Source organism: Talpa occidentalis, unplaced genomic scaffold (genome assembly GCF_014898055.3).
Source record: "Talpa occidentalis isolate TD23 unplaced genomic scaffold, MPIMG_talOcc4v2.1 talOcc4.2, whole genome shotgun sequence".
Classification (NCBI taxonomy): domain Eukaryota; kingdom Metazoa; phylum Chordata; class Mammalia; order Eulipotyphla; family Talpidae; genus Talpa; species Talpa occidentalis.
This window is the reverse complement of record NW_023602073.1, coordinates 125,887,081-125,910,493: the sequence shown is the minus strand read 5'-3', so window position 1 is coordinate 125,910,493 and position 23,413 is coordinate 125,887,081. Positions and strand designations below refer to the sequence as shown.

At 36.4% G+C, this 23,413-nt stretch overlaps 1 protein-coding gene across 2 annotated transcripts in view; it reads left to right on the top strand.

Annotated features, from left to right (window-relative positions):
* Positions 1-20,010, top strand: part of ARHGAP18 (Rho GTPase activating protein 18) — a 172,674-nt gene extending 152,664 nt beyond the window's left edge. Inside the window, exons 12-15 of one of the 2 annotated variants that reach the window (XM_054697818.1) lie at positions 384-515; positions 13,533-13,657; positions 17,305-17,366; positions 18,531-20,010. In XM_054697818.1, the coding sequence (XP_054553793.1) occupies positions 384-515; positions 13,533-13,657; positions 17,305-17,366; positions 18,531-18,622 (411 nt within the window). In that variant the 3' untranslated portion in view covers positions 18,623-20,010. The remainder of the gene's footprint in view (positions 1-383; positions 516-13,532; positions 13,658-17,304; positions 17,367-18,530) is intronic. The other variant, XM_037520370.2, reaches the window with a different exon arrangement.
* The last annotated feature ends 3,403 nt before the right edge of the window (positions 20,011-23,413 follow it).

The following is a 23,413-nucleotide window of genomic DNA, read 5'->3' as shown; positions in this document are numbered from 1 at the left end:
AGCTGTTTGTAGCTCAGTGGCCACTATAGGACTGTGTCTAATGCCATTGCCTTTTGGAGACTCCTGTCCTGTTACAGGTGAGGAGGCATGGAAGGCATCTAATGACTGTGTCCTTAAATTTCACCAAGCCTGTTTGGAACTGTATCTACACTGCATATTAAATCACATCATGTGGATACTCTGTACTTGTGGTGTATGGATGAAAAAAACCCTGCATTTCCCTCCCCCCCCAGATTTAACGAGCAGTGCATGTAAAATGACATAGTCATCAAATAGACAAGCCTTTATTTCTTTCTAAATGTAAAATAAAAATTATTATTTCGATAGTTTAAAATGGTGCCCACTTATTTTGCCTCTGCAAACTTAATTTTATTTCTCCATAGATCCCCAAGTTCATTGTCAATCAAGTGAGGATAAAAAATCAGAAAAAAGATAGAAGGCCCATGAAGAAATTGCTGAAGAAAATGGCCTATGACCGCGAAAAATATGAAAAGCAAGATAAGATTGCAAATGATGTAAGAAAAACTTGAAGATATGTTTTTATGCAGATTTTAGTATTGTTTTGAATATCACACACACAACAAAGAGTTATATATGTTTTTGCTGTGACTTTATATCTAGTAGGCCATGGTACTACCTATATGTAAAAGGCTTCAGAGATGATAACTATACTTCCTACTACTATTGGGGATCCTTATTGACAGTTGTTCAGGTATGGGTGACTTACCATGAGTGCTGTTAATGGGCAACAAAGGAAGAAAAGAAGACTGGAATGTTCTCTCTCTGACACGCGCACACACACCCAAACACAGACATACAAAGGACTCCATGGAGACTCCACTTGCCCACTGAATTTGTAATGTGAGTAGAGTGCCTTGTGTGAACCACCAATCCTTTTTTTGTTCAATTTTCTCATCTGTGAAATGGGGAAAAAGCTCACCCATATAGACAACTAGGTCAATGTTTGTATTCTATTGAATCTCCTTCCTGGACCTTAGTGAATACTTAAAGATTTTTAATTAGATTATATGAAGAATTTGGAGAGAGTTACATTGCAATGATGAAAATTTAAATGTTTCAAAAATATCTAAATATAAACATTTGCGAAGTGATATAAGAATATATTAAGAACTGGGTTTAAAATAATAACATGAAAATAATTAAACAAATAAAATAATTACATGAAAACACAATTATGAAGTGAGATCCCAGAGCTCTACCCTAAGATTATTAAATGAAAAGGTTTCCATTGTTCTATTTACCGTGAAGACAAACCTCCCCCGCAATCAGTATAACCTCCATGGAGGTTACTCAGTTACATGCTGACATCTTGTGGAATAATGTGGAAATGCAATTATCAGCCTTTGTCTGATTTCTCTGCTTTGGCCTACTTAGGGATCCAGGGAATATATTAAAAAAATTCTCCTATATTTATTTATAGTTCTCTTACAAAGTAAAATTTTCTTGTAATTAGATATTTTGGTTAATCTTTGAGTGTCTTTAAAAAAGAAAATAATGAAGGATATTGTAAATTGTGTTTAATTTTTAGAAATGACTTGATACCATAGGTTAGAAAAGATTTCTGAGATATTATATTTGTTTAACTTGTGTTCTTTTACCTCTAAAACCATCGCCTATGTGTGCATATCTCTTTTTGTGTATCTGTTTATTCATATTAATTTCATAGTCTTACCTAAGGCAGTTTGAAAGTGATGCTCTGAGGCACAGAATGTATCTAAGGAAACAAAATTTGCACTGTACCCTTTTAATAATAAATCCTTAAACAAAATTAAAAATGGACTATTTTAGAGATGGAGCATTTAAATAAGTTTGTCATTTACAGAAAAAGCAGAATTAGCTTGAATTTAAGTCGTTTGTACTTTGGATTAATTAGGCATGGGCTGGTCCAAGAACTATCCCTACACTAATGCGAAGCTGTATTGTCACTTGAAGGTTTGAGATTGAAACCTGTATTTATTTATTTATTTTTAAAGATTTATTTATACATACAAGAACAGGGTTACAGGCCAGAGGTATAGGGGGTGAGAGGATTCACCAAAGACAGAGTGGGGAACAGAACAGGCAGACTGACTGAAATACACTGCTGAAGGGAGCAGTGGGTGAGTCAGGAGAGGTCTCCTGCACCATGTGGGTTGCTCCCTGGCCGGGGATCAAACTCTTGCTGCAGTGGCTGCGGTTAGCTTCATAGGTTGTGTCTTAACCCCTTGCACCACCAGGAAGGCCCAAAACCTGTATTTAAATCTCAATCTTATCATGTATTAGTTGTCACTTAATCTCTCTTAGTTTTGGTTTTGTCTTCTGAGAAAGTGAGTGATTCATTTAACAATCAGTTAAGCAAATTATTTAACAATAACCTGCTGGGTGCCAAGCCCCCTCTCCTTGTTAGTTTTTCCAAGGAAATGGAGCCCAGTGCTCAGCCTAAGGAGCTTGGAGAAGTTTGCAGAGGACTAAGCTTAGAGGTGCTGGAGGTCGGGGATAGAAGCCTGACCCAGGGAACCAGGGCTACAAAGTAGGCATTGGGCATCAGAGAGGCTACACTGGAGAGCAGAGCTAAGATATGGGATGGCACAGACATGTTCCTCAGGCAGCAGATGAGAAGATACATCTGGCAGGCAGAGGAAGCTTCCTGGCAGAGTGGAGGAGCATGGGTGATCATGGCCCGCAATGGAGGTTCACTTGGCCTGTCATTTTGGTTGAAAATTTTAATCAATGGCCAGAATTTTTTCTAAGTTGCTATGATGTTTTTTAGGGATAGTAGATATGCACAGAAAACCATCACAAACAATAGCTCTTAAAGATAACATGAAATACTGTGGGCATGTGGTGAGTTTTTAAGTAATCAGAGTTTTCTACCTAGGCTTCCATCAGTTTCCAGAATTTAAAAATTTAAAACTAAAGGATTTAAGATAAAAATCTGGACTTCCCTCTTGACAAATTGGATGTAGGGATTTGCCTGTTACCTCTTTTCCTGCAGGGTAACAACTGACTGGATCCGAGTAGCAGCTGTTTCCCTTGGATGAAACCTGGGCATGCACTTTGCTATAAGTCAACCCTCTACTCTGTCTAGTTTAGTTTACGTTTGTGGACTCCTTCCGAAAGTCATATGAATATGCAGCACAAAATTATAGAGCATGAAACTTTCTGAGATGTTTTATCTATTTCCTAAACATTTGATGTGTACTTAATACATGCCAGGCACATATTCTAGAGACTTGAAATACATTATTGGACAAAAAAGATAAGGATTGCTTCTCTCCTACTACTTAAATTCTTTTTTGGAAAGATTTATTTATTTATGCATACAATAACTGGGGTACAGGCTAGAGGTGGGAGGTAGGTGAGAGGATTCACCAGAAACAGAGTGGGGAGCAGAATAGGCAGACTGACTGAAATACACTGCTGAGGGAAGCAGTGGGCGAGACAGGAGAGGTCTGCTGCACCATGTGGGTAGCTCCCTGGCAGGCTGGGGATCAAACTCATGCTGGCTGCAGAGGCTGCGGATAGCTTTATAGTGCTGTGCTTAACCCCTTGCATCACCAGGGAGGCCCTGTACTACTTAAATTCTTTAAAGATAAATATAAGCTAATTATACAGTATCTTAGTCTGTGATAAATACTCCAAAAATATAAAAATAGTAGAGCAGAGAAAGGGGAATCAGAAATGGAAGTCCCTTATAGCTAAAGATGTGGAGCTAAAGATCTCTGTATATATATCTAAGAAAGTGCATTCCAGGCAGAGGGAATTGTCTACACAAAAGTCTAAAAGCAGAAACTTACATGGGATATTTGAGAGCTACCAAGCCAAGGAATGCTAGTGACTGGGAGTGTAATCAGCAAAGGCGGGGCCAGGGGTGGGGGCAGTGGCTGTCCATATGAAATGATATCAGAGGATCAATGGGACCAGATTATGCAGCATTTTTTTAACGCTATTATTAGGAATTGAACTTGGGTGCAAAGTGTTATTACAGGGCTTGGAGCAAAGGCCTGAAAATATACTATTTTAAAAAATGATTCCTAGTTGTGTGAAGAATAGACTTTGAGAACAAGGATAGAACAGGGGAGAGACCGGTTAGGAGTCTCATGTCATCCAAGTAGGAGAAACCTGAGTACTAGCATTGGAGGTGGAAACATGATCAGTTCCAGGAATTTTTTTGAAATTAGAGCCTTTGTAATTTCTTGATGGAAATGATATGGGTTGGAAGAAAAAGAAGTTAAGGATGCTTCAAAAGTTTTGACCAGAGAAATTAGGATGGAATTGACACTTGTATAGGGAAGTTGACAATTTTAATTTGGGGCTTTTTGAGTTATCAGATATCTAAGTAGGAATGTCTGAAAGATACTTGGAAGGTGTGTAGAGGAGCATGAGTAGAAGAAAGGCAGGAACGGGCTTCCAGGGGAAGCCTGCCTTTTTTTATTTAGCAGGGAAAAGCTGGAAGTTGGTACCCCAAGAGTTACATAACTGTATTTATATTTTACAGCAGTTGATATAATGTCAAGTAAAGGAAAGATTGGAGGAATGTAAGATAGGCCATTAGGTAGGGGATGTTAGCTAATTTTGTTTTTCTTGCGAGTATGTAAATTAGTAGAGTCCTTCTGGAGAACAGTTGACAAAGGCTTAAAATTATGTATTCTGTAGACTCAGAAATTCCTTCAAAGGGAATAAGATGAGCATGCAAATAGCTATGCTCAAATTCATCGCCATTCCCTTTATACTGAACAGAATTTGAAATAATCCAAAAGGGTAGAAGTAATTAGTTAAATATGTGATCGCGTATCTATGTAATGAATTGCCATGAAAATGGACAAGTGTATATATTGCCCTTAGAAGATATTCAAGATAGGTTGAAGAAAGAAGCTACAAATATTATATTGTCATATTTGTAAGGAGTAATCACTTTCATTATTTTGTTTGCTTACCAGGGGTCAGGCATGATAAGTAAACATTTTGCAACTATCTCATTTAATATTTATAATAATTTACTTGGAACACATTTTCTCATGTTGTACAGATCAGTCTCAACCTATGGTTATCTAGCTAGAACATTATAGAGCTGGAATCTAAAACCAAGTCTACATGACTTTAAATCAAGGTGTCTTTACTATTATCCTCTATTTCCCCATAGATCACAGATAAACTCTGAGAAGGATACACAGAAAATCCTGGACTTAAGTGTGGTAGTACAGTAAACAGGTATTATAGCCATTACAAAATATGTTTAATATTTTGCTTTTAAATCAGTCTTGTGCTGAGCCAAGTCCCAGCAATGGGAATGGAAAGAAATGTTGAAGTGAGCCAGTAGGACCCACTGGAAACTGATTCGATATGAGGAATGTGGAAGAAGGAGGAATGTAGAATAACTGGCTGATTTTACCTTAGGTGACTTTATGAAGATAACACATTATGCAAAAGGAAAAGACTTTTGAGGAAAAGTCTGTTTTTGACATCAGGGGCAGGCATGCCTGTGTGAAAGTTGGCTACATGGTCTCAGAGGACAGTCAGATCTAGAGTCCTGCCTTTGACATTAGCATAGATATTGTTGTTGAAGTCACAAAGTAGTTTCTATTACACAAAGTAGACATATGTGGTAAGAAATAAAAAGGTGAAAATACCAATATTTAATAGTGGTCCATAGAAGTAGAGCTGGCAAAAGACACCAGGAAATAATAGGAAGTAAGATAAAGTTATTATTGCAGTGTTTTGGAAACCTCTGAAGAGGAAAGCATGTGAACTGCTTGGTTAGTAGTACCAAATGCTACAGAGTGATAGTGTTGCGTTTGGATAAAAGACCACTGGATTAACACTTAAAATGTCAGTTGTTACTTTATTTTTAAAGATTTTTATTTATTTATACAAGAACTGGGGTACAGGCCAGATGTGTGGGAGGGTGAGAGGATTCACCAGAGACAGAGCAGGGAACAGAACAGGCAGACTGATGAAACACACTGCTGAGGGGAGCAGCTGGTGCGACAGGAGAGGTCTGCTGCACCATGTGGGACCCTCGCTGGCTGGCCGGGATCGAACCTGCGCTGCAGAGGCTGCAGACAGCTTCACAGCGCTGCGTTCAACCGCCTGCGCCACCAGGGGAGGCCCCAGTTGTTACTTTTTACAAAGTATTCTCATTAACTATTGATAAAGAAGCCAGAATACCCCGGTATTGAAATGAGACACAAGAGAGCAGACCATGAAAATTTATTAAGGTAGTATTTTTTTAAAGCATTCTGCATGATATTAATGCTAACTGTATAATCAGGGGGTCATATAATTAAGTCAGTCTGGCTAGGTAAATTAATAGTTTGAGCCAGGTTATAAGGGACACACTCAATCTACTTACTTAAGACAAGTGTTTTTAATGGCTACAATATAGTAATTGGTACAAATGTGACTTACTTTCTTAAATCCTAATGTGTCTTATCTGTTAATTAATGCAGGAAGAAACACTTGGTAAAAAAAAGCAAAATTGTAGACTATTAAATAAGACTATTTTCTGATATCTTTCACCATGTACGTGGGATCGATATCATCCACACTCATGACCATCCACGTGTATACACACACCACATCACACACCAAAAGTCACATGACTTGAATAGGCTTATATCTACCATTAATAAGGCATTAATGATAAATTATTTCTCTAGGCCTCAGTTTCTTCTATAAAATGAAGGGAGTAGAATCAAATTAATGATATTTAACCAGAAGTGAGCAATAGGAATTTGTTTTATTATTTAAAACAAATAAACACAGGAATGGAACATACCTTTGCCCACTGAATCAGAGTCTCTCAGAGCAGGACTGATCTGGGCATGTGTAATGTATACACTGTAAGAGTGATTTCCCTTCCCCTATTTGGTATATGTGTGTATGTGTGCACATATATTTAATTTTATTGTAGGAATTTGCTAACATATGCAAAGATAGACTAGTATATGAACACCCCCTAAATCCATCACCAATAATCAAATACATTTTTTTTCTTATTCTCAAGACTTTTATTTTTTATTTTTTTAAGATTTATTTATTTATTTATACAAGCACTGGATACAGTCAGAAGCGCAGGAGGGTGAGAGAATTCACCAGAGACAGTGCGGAGAACAGAACAGGCAGACTGACGAAATACACTGCTGAGGGGAGCAGCTGGCAAGTCAGGAGAGGTCTGCTGTGCCATTTGGGACCCTCACCCGGCGGCCGGTGATCGAACCGGTGCTGTAGAGGCTGCGGGCAGCTTCGCAACCCAGTGCTCAACTGCTGCGCCAACGGGGAGGCCCTCAAATCCATTTTTCTGACCTTGTTCCATCTGGTCTTCCACATCTTTTTTCCTTTTAGTATGTATAAAGAATTTAGACAAACCTTCATTTCACCCTTAATACCTCAGATTACTTCTTTCAATCTAAAGACCTTGAGTAGCTTTGATGAGCATTTAGTTATGAATTGCTGAATTGTGCTGATTTCAAGATCCATTGTGAACTAAGATTTGAATGATTTTTCTTTTGTCATTCAGGCTCACCTCTCAAAGTAAGGAGAAGCTGTACATTTATGAAAGAGTAGGGGCACGGAATATGCCACGCTGCTTAGCAGCTCTGCCCTGATTGGTAGCATACAAAAGTTCTCTCTTATCTGGTTAACTTTGGTGGTAATTCAGAATGACCTAGTATCACACTCTTGACTTACATTTGGAACTCTTGGGTTTTATAGAGTTTATGTGACTTGCTATTATTTCCAAAATGATTTTGTAACATTTTATAGTTTAGAGCTTTGGATCTGCCACCAGAAAAATCAGGGAGTTGGCAACTGAGCAATGTAGACTCTGCACTGAAGGGATTGCATGGCTTTAGTCACAACTCTGTTTATAATTTAGCCACAAATCTGTTCAGAATTTCATCTTTGGTTCATTTAACAATTCTGACCCAGAGCATCATTGCAGGTATTGTTTCAATCATTTGTTTTAAGTCTGGAAACTGGATTTACTTGGGGGACTGACTTGGAAAATCAATTTACAATATCAAACACAAAATCTTGTTTCTTTTTAAAATATTCTCTTGATTTTTTCATAGTTATAAAAATATCATGTTAAAAGATAAAAGTATCAGAACTTATTTCATTATAAATTAAATGCTTAATTACCATGGAAATTATTTCATGTCCTTCTTTAAAATTCTCTAAATCTGTGCATTGGATAAAAGTTTAAGCATGTGGATAAACAAAAGATCAATTATAATCAGAATATAGTTTAGGATAGTAGAGGATACCTTCCATATCTCCACCTTTAAACTAAGGTGATGGATATGCCACTTTAAGATACCTTGCTAAAATATCTTTAATTTCCTAAAACATGGTCACATCTGGCTTTTTTTTTTATTTTTGAGAAAGCTCTATTTCCATTTTTCCCTTTTGAAGACAGAGATTTCTATGACATTAAAAATGTCAATTTTACTTTTAAATTAACTTTTTTTTAAAGATTTATTTATTTATGCATACAAGAACTAGGGTACAGGCCAGAGGTGTGGGGGGTGAGAGGATTCACCAGAGACAGAGTGGAGAACAGACCAGGCTGACTGACAGCAATACACCACTGAGGGGAGCAGCGGGCAAGACAGGAGAGGTATGCTGTGCCATGTGGGTTACTCCCTGGCTGGTTGGTGATCGAACTCATGCTAGAGAGGCTGTGGATTGCTTCAAAATGTTGTGCTTAACCCCTTTCGCCACCAGGGAGGCCCTTAAATTAATTTTTAATGAAAAAAATAATGTCCTTCTAAAGTCTCTGCCATTAAATTTCTAATCTCCAGAGTACAAAAATATGAGTAGTGTTTATCCAAAACTCCTGAAAAAATACTAAAATCATTGCCTACCAACTGTAGGAAATAATATCAGATTAAAAATATACTCTAGTTCAAGATATAAAATATTTGAGTGCCATATGAGATCATTTTCTTTATTATAAGTCTTTGCATGCATAAGAAATTAACATTCTTAAGTTGTACAATCCTCTGTGATGGAACTTTAATGGTGTTAGTCAAATGCTACTCTTTTCCAGTCTCCTTGCATAACACATAACTTCAGCTCAGAAGCATGCCAAAATAAATAAATAAAGACAGAGTCACAGATGTTAGTCTAAAAAAGTGTAATAGGAAGGTTTGCAAAGATTCATTCACAGAATCAGTTATTATTTGTGGCTCAAGTTAAGAGTAGACTCTTTGGCTTAATGATCAGGTGTGTTGGGTCTTTTCAAAGGTTGGCAGCTCAATGTAATTAGCATACCAATAGCTTTAGTGTTTGATACAACATGATTCTACAACTTAGTAGTACTTGTAATACACCTTTTAAATGAAACTTTGGTGTCATTTATTGTTTCTCACCTTTAGTAATATTTACTAAATGGCCACCCTTATGAAGATATCCAGAAAAATCTTTCCAGAAACAACTTTTTAATGCTTCATCTTTAACCGTTTCACCTATCAGTCAACTCCAACAGTAAGACATGGTAGATGCAAATTGAGTCAATCCTCAATTTTTATATTGTTGTGAAATTTTATGGGATATATTACTACAGAAATAAGCATGCTGAGGATTATTCTGTTTCCCTAATACATGCATCTACCTGAAAACCCACACATACCCTGTGTTAGAACACAGCTTTACTGGTTAGGGAATGTGGTCAGTCCATCTAGGAAGGTGCTATTCCCATTGCTGGTCTAATGAAAGTCATTCAAAGACATTGATAATCCATTTCCACAAAAAATAAATCAAGTATAGTTAATTTGAGAAGAGTCAAAGTTGAACCACAGCAGGCCTAGCCTCATCCCTGTTCACAAAGAGGATGGATTGTGGGGAATATTTTATTTCATAGGCATAAGGAACCTATACCCATGCTACTTCCCATGCTGGCAAAAATCACAAAGTGCCAATTTCCTGACATTTCTCACACACACACACACACACACACACACACACACACACACGTATGAGAATTCTCAAGTACCCTCAAAAGTTAGTATCTGGCCTTGTCTTCCTTCCAAACACAAACTATTAGAACACTTCTAGATTCTGTGTCATAAGTGATGTCCACGCTAACTTCAGTGCTGTAGTTATTAAGGAAGCATGGATACACTCTCCAAAGCATGATCCCTGAACTCATTTAGAAAGCATAGACCTATGATCATATTATTAGAGGCCTTTAGCTGTTTATGAGGGGCTTGGGGACAAAGTAGCTGCTTCTTCAAGTTCATACATCCTGATGTTGGTGGTCCTGGCTTTTCTCCTTGGCTCCAGGTTGGAATAAATGACTGAAATATGCTTTGTAACATCTTTAATTCCTCTGTTTACCTCTCTTTCCCTTTTTGTCTTATCTCAGCAGTTAAAAGAACACCATGGAATAGACAATGTTTTTTAAATTATTTTTTTGCTATTAAGAAAATACATTATTTATTAGTACTTTATTCTAGAGAAATATCACCATGATTGGCATATTATTTTAGTAACAAATTTTTTTGAGTGATTCATCTCATCAATGTATGTTGATAAATGGTTATCGATATGACAGGCGTGTGGCATGTGGCATGTGACTAGAATATAGGTGTCATTTAACATCCTCACCAGAAAGGAGATCAGAGGAAAATTCAGTGGGGGAAGGAAATGCCTTTTGAATCTCTGTGCATGGAAGTGTCTATTGTGTTTGAGATATTTCATCTGGGTCTTGAGAAATAGGTAGCTGGTTATTAAGACATGTAAACATAAGAAAGCATGGGTGCTTGTAGCAGATTTTGATTGGACTGTCTCACCCAAACTATAGATGCTCCACAAGGACTAGTGGGGAGAAAGGCAGGCACTCTCTAGGGTTCCCTTTTACTGAATTCTCCATGGTAACATGTTATTTTTCTAGATCACTTTTGTTTTTGTGACTTGTTCATTATGGACTGTCTACATATACAAACTTAATCATATTATCTTCACTTTAAATGTCAGCGAGGATTTGCACGCCTTTTTGATATTCTAGGTCTGGTCAAGATGTAATTATGAGGAGAATTTTGGTCACTATTCTTTTCATAGAAAACGCATATACAAGGATATTTGACATTATGACGTCAACAGAATTTTCTGAATCAATATGAAGTACATGTGGTTATTTGCAAACCCCAGCCTGCCATTCAGGGCCCTGAGTTATTAACAATAATATAATAATTAACTAACAGCATCTAAAATACCAATAATTGTTTCCCAAATAGACAAAGCAGTTTAGTTTTTTTTTTTAAAGATTTATTTATTTATGCATACAAGAGCTGGGGTACAGGCCAGAGATGTGGGAGGGTGAGAGGATTCACCAGAGACAGAATGGAGAACAGAACAGGCAGAATGACTGAAATACACTGCTGAGGGGAGCAGCCGGCAAGACAGGAAAGGTCTGTCTCGCCATATGGGTTGCTCCCTGGCTGGCCGGGGATTGAACTAATGCTGCAGAAGCTGCGGATTGCTTCATAGTACGGTGCCTAACCCGTTGCGCCACCACGGAGGCCCCGGGTTAGTTTTTTGAACACAGATTCTGTGCTTCACTGTTGCTGTTAAGTTTTTACTCCGACTTTCAAGTTATCAGGACCAGCTTATTTTTTTCCATCTCTTAGGAGGAAAGAGATATCCTGAGGCTAGGCCAGCAGGATATAGGTTAGAAATGGAAGCAAAGGTAGAAGTACATGTAGCATAACTGTTGAATTATAAACTAGTTACTAGGTATTAGACCATTGATTTAATACCTGCTTTTCAATCAAATGCTCTACCACTGAGCTATACCTCCTAATACCTGCTTTGAGAGGAAAAAGGGAGTAACACTACCATGTGAAATTCCCCTTTCACTTTAAGAACCATGTCATTTATTGAAATAATACAAATAAAAATAGAATATGGCTTAGAATCAAGGTCAAAAGTAAATTAAACTTGTGTCCTAAGAGTGAGGTAGAAGTCAGAGACTAGAATAAGGTATCAGGTCAAACTACAAACTACTATTAGGTCAACTTGGAAGTCAAGAAATCAAGAAGAGATGAAGCAGGAACAGTGTGGGTGTGGGGTAGGATTGGGCCTCCTTCAGGGATCAGGTTGAACACAATAGTCCAGTAGAAGTTGAACAAGCAATGCTAGAAATGTGGCTTCTCATCCAACAGGATGGAGGTGGGCAGTCCTAGATTGTTATGTCTGTCTTTTCCTGGGTTGGAGGGAATGAACCCCACAGCCCTTTATATGAGTGGTCAGGTGGGGGAGGCAGAGTTCCTGCAGTTGGTGTCCAGCCCTCTAGTGTCTCCAGAGGTATAACAGGTGTTTGCAATTCTTCTAGAACAAAGCCAAGGCCTTACACAATCCCTGATGCCTGTATAGCCTTATGTAGTATTATTTCTTTGTTATTCTCTCATATCTCACTGTTGCTGAGAGGCAATTTTCACTCTTTTGGGGCTATCTACATTCTTGTGCTACCTGATTCTAAGTTACATTACTTTGGCTGAACCTTGAAAGAAAGAGAATTTTATTAATTCTGCTTGTGACAGATCGTGCTTTATGTTTTTTTTTTTTAAAAAAGCAACTCAAGCCCATGTACATTAAAAACTAGTACTGAGTCCCAAACCAATAATGTACAGTAACTTATGTCTTATTTATCTATGAGGTAAGTACAACTAGCACAGAGCCTGTAGTAAATAGATGCTTAGTAAATTTGGGTTGAATTAAACAGGGTATTTGTAGTGTTTAAGGTGTTATCTTTAAACATAATTGTGCATGCTATTTGTTCTAAGATCTGTTCAAGACATATGGTTATAAATAATAAAGTAGTGTTTATTTTAGCAGAACCATTTAGGAATTAATTAAACCTAATATTTCAAATGGCAACATTTGAAAGCTGACATTTTGACCTTATTATCCCCCCAAATCGTTCACTTTCATCTCCCCAAAACATAAAATGTGCTTAATATCCATGGAAAAGGATTGAGATTGTTTATCTTAAGTTCCAACTGTATGGTCATAGTGTAAACTCATGAGCCAAATAAGAAACAAGTCCAATACAAATGTATTAGAGAAAGCTATTTCTTTTTTTTTTTTTTTTTTTTACTATTCTCAGGGACAATTTTTGTGAAATTTTGTGAACATGCAGAAAGATTTTAAAAATGCATACATTGCAATATCATGCAATGTAAGTTCTTTCTGATTCAATTTCATAAATTGCTACATGAAGAACCCTCTAGCAGATAATACTCAGAAATCAGCACTTAATATGGCAGTAATGGTTATTGCTGTCATTCTTTACATCTTTAAAAATAATTAAGCATTACTACACAGGCATTATAAAGTTCCCCTATCACCATTAAGAGGATATTTGAGGTTTGATGTAATTTAGCAAATTACATTATACAGTAGTTAAGGTTTTTATGTAGTGAAGTAAAATGCGTCGTAGTTAAGCACACTTACCATGTAATGCATTGTACAGAGTTACATGTTCCAGCTGCCGCCAGCTTTGTTCCAGTGTCATTATTGCTTTGCAGGCTGACGTTCCTCAGGGAGTGATTCGAGTGCAAGCTCCCCATCTTTCGAAAGTTTCCATGGCAATACAGCTAACTGAAGAACTAAAAGCCAGTGATGTACTTGCCAGGTTTCTCAGCCAAGAAAGGTAGAGGCCTGTTTTGTTTTTTTATTATTCCTTGGTATAACTCACTAGCTCTCTTTCCCTCTCCTCTTAAAAAAAACAACAACAATTACAACAAAAAAAACCATGGGTATTTTGAAGTGTTTAAAAATGTGTCTTCCTTGCTGAAAAGAAGAGCAGGCTCATCAATTAGACTGCGGGAATGAGTTGAGCTGATTTGATGTAGTTTGTGTTCAAGTTGAGCCTGTTTGAAGCAGGATGTCTGTGCATACCTTCACACTGCCTAATATGGGCTTGGCACATGAGGCCACTCACTATTCTTTCCAGAATGTGTTGATTGGAGGTTAATTACTATGTGTAGGCTGTTAGGAGAGTCATTAATTAGGATAGAGTGGGATTAAAACAAACAAATAAAAGATACAACTCTTTCTATGAAATAGAACGAATATAAAGAAATGCTTTAATTTGAAGACATGAAGAATTGAAAGAGGCCAGCCTCTCCCTGGAGCTCGGCAGGCTCGATAAAGAGCTCACTGTCCTTGTTAGGGAACCAAATGCTCCCTCTATTCCAGGCCTGCTGAGGCAGGAGGAGTCCTTTGTAAAGCCATCAGCATACCTTCTGACAATATGAGAGGAGATGCTTCCTGAGTATCTGAAACCTCTTAAATTTTAGAAGTTCAAGCAAGTGTATTGGATTTTCAGTTTTTATCCATTGAAATCTGATTTTTAGCTCAAATGAAATTTTAATGCTCTTCCGCTTCCTCTTATTCATTGAAATAAGATAATCCAGTTCTTATAAGAGACAGGGGAATTGGAGGGCATTGACCTTTTTTGCTTAAAAATACTTTGTGTTACTTTCCATAGACTTCCATCTCTTCATTCTAACATTCAGGGGCTTCAGTTAAGTTTCTGCCCAAATATCTCCAACTTAGTACAGTACTGCAAGTATTAAGATGACTTTGCTTTGTTTAAAACACTTTGCCAAATGTTGAAGGGGGTATAAACATATTTTAAAGTATCTTCCCTCAGGGTTTATAAATTGGGGGTGAAGGGTATACGCCTGTGCAGCTAACAGATGGTGATGAAATAAAAGAGAAGCTTATTTGTAATATCTGGGCTTTCAGTAAGCCAGCATATACTTCCCTCCCAAAGTCACTCTGAAGTAAGTACTAATATTACTTCTGTTTTGTTAATAAGAAAACTTTGAAGGTCACACTTTGAAGGTCACACACTTCACAGGTGATAGACTTGAATGCTGCTTCCAAAACCAGCCCCTTAACCATTCTCCACACTGACCCATGGATCTAGAGGGTACCCTGGATCTGTGAGCCATTGGACGTGGAAGTGGAGCCAGTGGAAGTGGATGGAATTTTTTCTTGATTAAGTCTTGAGATAGTTAGAATTATTCCAGATTAAGTATGGGGAACAGTTGGGATTTCTTAAACATCTTTGCCTCTTACAGGGTGTCTTTGTTTAGACAAAGACTGCTCCCTGCTGTGCCTCCATAGCCACCACTTTGTCATTCTTCCACCAGGGGAGACTTCCCATCTTCCCCTAGGAAGTGTCCTTGAAAACATGGCGAGACTTCATTCAGAGACTTCCAGGCTACACAGGGTTAATTTACACAGCATTCACTTTCAGAACCCAAGTGCTCCTCTAGTCTATATTTTTGTCCCTCTATTTGCAGATAGCACAAGATATGACAACGAAATTGTACGATATTTTGGAATGTGACTTCAATATTTAGGGTGTAGCAAGACACTATGGGCATATTATAGAAAACACCAGCTTTTTGACAATTGTCCTCAGCATATTTGCATTTTCTTCTTGTGGGGCTTTTCTTAAATAAGCATATGCTATCCCCTGGCATGGGAACTCTTCTTCCGTCTCCTCCCTCTTCCCCAACCTGCCCATCCCAAGGGAATCTGGTAAACTTCTTTCTCTCTTTGCCTCTATTTTCTCATCCAGTTCTCAGCCCCTTTCCTTATGTTTCGGGATATGGAAACATGGTCTGGATCCAAATGCCAGCTTTTTAGTTTCATCTTACGCTATTATTTAATGATCTATTTAAGTCCAAAGTTTCTCAGCTATAAAAGTGGACCATAATAGGACCTACATTATAGTCTTGTGATAATTAACATGAAGTACATGAACACCATCTATTTGGATCATTTAATAAGTGACAATAAATGTTCATATGTATCATTGCCTTCGACAACATTTCCCCTCTTCCCAAATGCATTCCTCCTGGGTAGGGGCCGTTGGAAACCCTAGTTCGTTCCATTCTTTTTCTCTCCTACTTTCTCTGTTAAGTCCAATGAGCAGAAAATGACATAAAATGAGTGTACAGCAAGTTGGACATTCATTCTCCAGTCTTAGTAAAGTTTATCATTTTCTCTGTATTTATAGGTTTGTTGATGAACATTATGTGAAATCTTGTATATACCAACAAATTCGGTTGAGTTTTCTGTATAGTGCAATAAGATTATAGAAAGTGAAGAGCAGTCTGAGGGCAATATGTGACTAGTTTTTTTCCCATCAACTTTTCCATATCATTCAATTTGGTTTTCATAGAAATGACTCCTTTTTAGACTCATAAGTTGTTGGGCGATGTAGTATATTAAGAATAATAAATTAAAATTATTTAATTTAAAAACAAGCGTACACCAGTTTGGAAACAAAATAAGTTTACTTCTTGGTTTGGATACAATTCAACAGGTGGATTTTGAGTATGAGGGCACACCGCACGGGAACCAGCTGAATCCTTAAATGCTTAGTTGGGAAAGCTTCTCCTTATAATACTTTGAAAAAACATTTGAATGGAAGACCAACCTGATTTTCTCCTCTCAATTCCAGGGTGTATGTGTTCAGGGCCTTATAAATGGTTCATCAGTGGCTCATAAATCTTATCCACGACTTAGAATCCACTATAGCGCATCTGGATCCAAATGCCAGCTTTTTAGTTTCATCTTACACTATTATTCAATGATCTATTTAGGTTTCTTAGGTAATTTATATATGAGTTTTGAAAAATCACTGAATTGTACCAATTTTTATTGTTTCAACTTAATGTTCTAGAAGAGTTTATTCTATGAGAGTATGCATGTGTAAAGGCATCCTTCTAACGTCGTCATAATGACAATTTGCTTTGACTTTAAGTGTATACTTTCCATATTTGAATGGCCAACACAGGGAGGGTTATGAACCATGTCCTGTTGTTTATATTCATCTTTATAGTATTAGGGTTGTTAGCAGAGTGAACCCGTGATAAATACTTCTTTTTACTAATGCAATGTGAAATGAAGGTGCAAACATTTCTCTTTATAGTTTCATGAGGACCTTTTTGGTTTCTATGCAAAGTAGATGATCTTATTAATAATTTTATTGACAGTTAAAGTGTTATATAACTCTTAATTTTACAAATTTAGCTACTGATTTATGATTCTGCCTTCAGACACATGATAGCACTTGTTTATTTTAATTTACAGGTGTGACATTTTTATTACTATTCAGCACATTTAACAGATGGGAAAATACAAATATGTAGATAATTACAGTGTGTCTAAGTTATGAATTTTCCATACAACCAGGATTCCCTAAGCAATTAAAGTGATTTACTTGCAAACTGTTTGATGATAATACAACTAATCAGTTTGTTATATCCCTAATAGTGGGATTGTCCAGACTCTCAAGAAAGGGGAAGTTTTTTTGTATGAAGTTGGAGGAAATATTGGTAAGCACACTTTTATATTCCGTTTGTTGATATGACATTGCTAATGGTTATTATTTATGTCCTTGGAGGTAGGGGAAGAAATTGCAAGTAAAATATAGCATGCTATAAATAGTGCAGAAATTTTGTGATTTTGTTTAGTGATCTAACCTTTTTCTTCAAGTTCTGTTTGAGCTCCTTATAAAAATGCCTAGCTATGTTAAACTTCACCAAAGGCAAGTTTTTTAAAATAGAAATAACTTCTAGAATAGTTAATGAAGTGAAAAATTGCTTTCTTTTTTACACACTTATGTTACATCTTGGTAAAGGAAATAGTTGAGCTTTCTTAAGACTAAGATAACACATTTATTATGGTATAGTACTGGATATTTTTAGTGAAAGTAGAACTTATTTTTGCCACTAAAATTGATTTCTCACACACACACACACACACACACAGAGGTAACTCAGGAAATAGAAATATGATAAACAGACTAAGTTTGACTATGTTGTATTTATTTGATCACTTACAATCATTAATGGACTGTATTCATCTTACTATTAAAATTAAAATAACTTTTCTCTTTTTCTCGTACTTGAAAATAGTATGGCTGAATTTGTTAGCAAATAAATGAAATGGTGTTAGTTAAAAATACTAATGAAAATATTTTAAGATGATTTTCATAATTTTTAATGAAACTTCAAAATATTATTAAATATTGAAATTTGAATGGAGGAATATGAAACCTTTCATAAAATTTAAATAAGCCAGAGCTCCATTAGAAATCTGGAATCATTAACTCTATTAACAGAAATATTTTAATATTAGCACAGTTGATTTTGCATTATACCATTAGACATTGGGAATTTAGTGTGGATTCTTTTTTAGGTGGCTTCTAAACTGTTGCCATTCTTTATAAAGCCCAATGAACTTTCAAGAAACCATTTAGAAAGTCCTATCACACAAAATATTTTCAACTTCCTCAATTAATCTGAAACCTGTTCATTTAGAAAAAGACTAATGCATTGATTTTCCAATATTTTGGCCAAGTCTGTAACTTTAGAGGATACGGGAAAGAATGAGAAATATTTTGAAGCCTAAGATTTCAATTGCACCATTACACTTAAGTTTAAAATTGCATTGCAATCTACCTGTTGTATCAAACTGATTATACATCTTTTTTCTAGGAGAACGCTGCCTCGATGAAGACACTCACATGAAGGACTTATATCAGCTCAACCCAAATGCTGACTGGGTTATAAAGTCAAAGCCATCATAGAAGCTACAGATAACCACAAGGACTTCTTTAATAATACTTGCTGGGTCAAGAGTGTAAATAAAAAGAATGGCAGGGTTCCTTCATTATTCAAATGTATCCAACTCTTGAATAGTGACATTCTCAAGTCTTAAAAAGTTAAAGATTTGTGCTGCTGCCAGAATTATGTTAATAATTATTATTATGTTATTAGAAAACAGATATTTCTGAAGTGAGAGGAAAAGGGGCTTAATTAGCTTGCAGGCTATTTTCATTGTAGTCAAATGTACCCAGATGTGACAGCTTTTTTTTAACATGAAAATATGCTCTCATCCTTTTCACTTTTTTCTCTAACAATCATATAGATGCTTTCTCACCTTTCTCTCTTCCTCACATCTGCCTTCTCCCAATTAGATTTGCTTCTTAACCAAAAAGAAAATAAATACCAGGTATGGCAAGTTGCAAAGACAGTACATCTTAGACTGAATTCAACAATTTTCCTGTCACTATCAAATGTTAATATTCATCTCTTTGAGTCATTTGTTCAAACAATAATATCCCCCTTCCTGCTGTATCACATGAAGTGATTTGCATTTTTTTCAGTTCATCTGACATATGTGCACAGAACTGTATCCACTATGAAGAAAATAGAACCTTCAGAGACTGCCAATTAGTACTGAACCAATTACTTATATACTAAGAATAAATAAAATACATCCATGTGGAATAACTGGATTATAGATACCAAGAGAGTGAAAGCCAAATCGCTTCATGTATGAAGTTCTCTTCCAAAATGAAATCGAAAAAGTCATAGCTGGCTCTACCTATTGTCATATTCACAGTATAAATATGCATGGTATTATAATCCAGTAATGGTTGAGAATGTATTCTAGTAAGATGGGCATTTTTCAACTCATAAATAAGTCTGCAGGAAGAATTATTCTTCTGGGTATGACACAGTCATATAAACAAGCTTTTGTTTGTGTCCTTATTTTAAATAATCAGAGTAACTTTATTAAAATGCTGTGGAAAGGGCTACTTGCAGGGATTTTAATGCACAAACCATATTGTGATAAAAGATAAGCCTCTGTATTGTAAATAAGAGGAATGAGTGAGAAAGAAATCTTCAATATTATATGCGTTTAGAGAGTGGTAAATAAAATGTGATGTAAATGAATGTTGCACAAACTGAGTTTATGATACTTTTAGTAGTACTTTAGGAAAAAATGACACATTCTCAAAGGCTCTTGATGTCATTCTAATTAGGAGGAAAAATGCTGTTAATGAGAACAGTAGTAAATTTTTAGCATTTAATTACAAGAGCAGCCTGTGGATATGATCACTTAAATAACTTTGTGGTAATTTGTGCCATTGCTTTTTTATTTAAATTTTTTTAATAATTAAATGCATTTTTTTCTAAATTATCTTCTCTTGGAATTTTTACTTGTAAGAGTATGTGTTTGCAAGTGTACTAATGAACTACTTTTGTTTTTGTTAAAAGTCTCTTCTGTTCTTTTATTGCTCCTATTGCTCCTGTGTTATTTTTAAAGTGAGAAGATGTAGGAGGTATGTTTCCTTGTTTTCTTCTTTAGTTTTTTTCTTATGCAAATTTCTATTCTTTAGGATTTTTCAAAACACACCGTATTCTGTTCTGATTTTGACAATCTGCATTAATTTTCCAGCTAGCAAATTTTTACTAATGGCTTGATTTAATGAAAACAATTGACAATATAAAAACCAATAGTGCATGTTTAAAACATTTTAGGGGTGTGTAACTTCAGAGAAAGACAGGAGTCAATGTCATTATTTAGATAAATGGCCTCCTAAAGCCTTTGTAAACTGATTTTCATCAAATTTACTACCCACAGGAGAAGAAAAGAAGCACATGAGGGTTTTGATAATGAAAAGTATCAGCTCTTAAGCTTAGTAAATATGAAAATGCCATTTTATTTTAGTCCTTTGTCTCTGGACTCACATTTATTGGTGTTTAGCAATATTACATTTTAATAACCAAGAAAAGATATGTATCTACAATTCTAAAAAGAAGAAATATAGAGTCTCAAGGTCTCAAGTATAAATGCTCTGGAATTAACCCAATTACTTTTCTTTATTTTTTTTTTTCCTAGCAAATGTTAAATCTCAGGGTAGATTACTTTTTATTTGTGTGAGGGGGAAATAAAAGCAAGGGTATTTTTTTTTAAATCTCAGATATCTTAACTCTTAAAATTTCTGCTGAAAAGCCAAAGAAGCTGATTTTTATATAATGTTGGTTACCCTGTAAATATTTTGGAGATGCTTCCTCTTTTCTGAAGGAATTATGATTCTTGAAAATTACACAGTGTTTAAAACTTCTGCTGTAGAATTCAGTGTAAATTTTTTTGCTTGGACTCTTGAGAGAAGCACTTTATTCTACAACTTTGGAGTATTTTATATCGTCTCTTCCTAGTTTTCCTTAAGCTGGATTGTGTTCTATTTCATCGTCATGTTTCTCATCTCCCGATCAGTAGGTGGCAGTATTAGTCAGGGATTCTTTTGCATCAAAACTGGGAAATTTTAAAAGTGAACCCAAGTTCATAGGTTACTGAGTGCAAGGCAGTTTGGTAAGATCAACATGGATCTCTCAATTTGATTACTAATTCTGAAAATTGTAAATAATAATTAGTTACAGTTTCTTTGTTCAATCAGTCTGTTTTTATCCTTAACCTGTTAAGTGGGGAGAGAAGAGAGAGTCACAGATGGCTCAAATCTGAATAATTCATCAGTTAAATTTTTTTTCACTTGACAGTAACTTTGTTTTAAAAGGAAAGTGATTGAATCATTGTGTAAAACTCATTTCAATGGAAGAAATAATGGGATATCTTAGCTTTACTTGCTTGTTATCACCCACTTGCTTGTTAACTCTTGTATTTGGCAAGAGAGAATTCTAGGAATACAAAGAATTTACCACTGAAATATTTTGCATCACTGTTTGCCTAGTCATCTTTTTTTAAATTTTTATTTATTTTTTTAATTTTATAATTTTATAATTTTTTACATCATTCTTCATTTTTGTACAATGTATGCTTTCTCATCTCAGTTATAGTGCCCATGAAATTCCCACCACCAATTCACCCGTGCACCATCACCATAGTCCCTTGTGCTCTTCCCACCCCTGTTTAGATGCTACTCCCCTTTCCCCCATAGAATGTCTCTGGTTTATAGTTGCCTGTTGATTTTGATATTTACTTTATTATAATTACTTTTTTGCCCAGTCATCTTGAAACACATTCTAAAACATACCTCATTCACCCTCATGCTTATCTTGCTGTTAAAGAGGGAAAGGAATTCACATTCATCATTGTTTTTTTTTTTTTTTTTTTTAATTTTCTAGAGGCATGTCTTATTTATTTATTTATTATTTGTTTTGTTTTTTGGTTTATACATGCACTGGGTACAGTCAGAAGCGCGGGAGGGTGAGAGAATTCACCAGAGCCAGAGCGGGGAGCAGAGCAGGCAGAAGGACCGAAGTACACTGCTGAGGGGAGCAGCGGGCGGCAGGAGAGGTCTGCGCGCCATGTGGGACCCTCCTCTGGTGGCCGGGGAGCAGCCGGGGATCGAACCGGCGCCGCAGAGGCCGTGGGCAGCTTCGCAACCCAGCGCTCAACCGCTGCGCCACCGGGGAGGCCCCACATTCATCATTGTTAAGGAATTATTAGGCATTATTAGATGCCACTAAGTGTACTCCTTAAAGAATGCAAAAGTTCATTAGAAAATGTTACTATGATAAGGAACAATTTTAAGAATCACAGCTCTCCATTTGTTCCTCTTTCTTCCCTGCCTTTATGTTTCCAAATCTTTTAGTGCTTGCTATTGATATATGCTGCACTGTGATTTATATTGTGACTTAAAAATCAAACATGATGCATTTCCACAGGAGATTGGATTTAGATGTGTTCAAAGCCTTGAAACAGCCTGGGGATATATTGTCAGCAAATGAGCTCTGGTTTGAGGAGGGCAACAATGGGTTCAGCCTATTGTGGATAAAACAAATTGGGAGCAGAGAGAAAGGAGGCCACTAATGGGGTGATTGTTAAAGGAGAATGTTTAATTTGGAAACCCAGATGGGAAACCAGGTAGATTAAGATGAGATTTAGGCTTGTGGTAATGAAATGGGTGAGAATGGGTTATATAGATATTGCAGAATTGGGGTCAAGAGGAATTGATGTTTTTATGGAAAGGAGTGAGAGAGAGATTTTAAAGACACCCCCGCCCCCAGGAGAAGGTCATAGTGCTTTGCAGGGGGTTCCCAGAACAGGGAAAGTACTGGGTTTTGGGATGAAGGTGTTAGGGCAAGAGAGAAGGTTGTGGTATGGATATGAAAGAGAGAAAATGAGGATATGTTGAACTTGTGCATGAAGGACATGAGCAGTTGGAAATGAGATATATTTTAGGTAAGATTTCCTTTGAAAGGTGTAGATTTAGAAAATATTTGCATGGAGGTGCTGAAATTATTGGAATAATAGGGATGGTCCCCTGAAAGTGAAGGGCCAGGAGGAGGTTAAGAACAACTTTGAAGTAAGACTCCCACCACTGCAAGGATTGACATGCCTTAGAAAGAGCAACCATAGTAATAGTGCCAGAACAGTAAAAAATCAGATGTCAAGGAAGATAAGAGATTATTTAGCAAAGAGGAAATGGTCAACTGTGTCAAATAATTGGGGAAAATAAACCAGACGAAGATTGAGTAGAAACCATTGGAGCTGACATTTATAAGCTCAGGACTGACCTATAGAGCAGATTGTTTTGGAGTGATGACAGCAGAAACCTATTGCCATA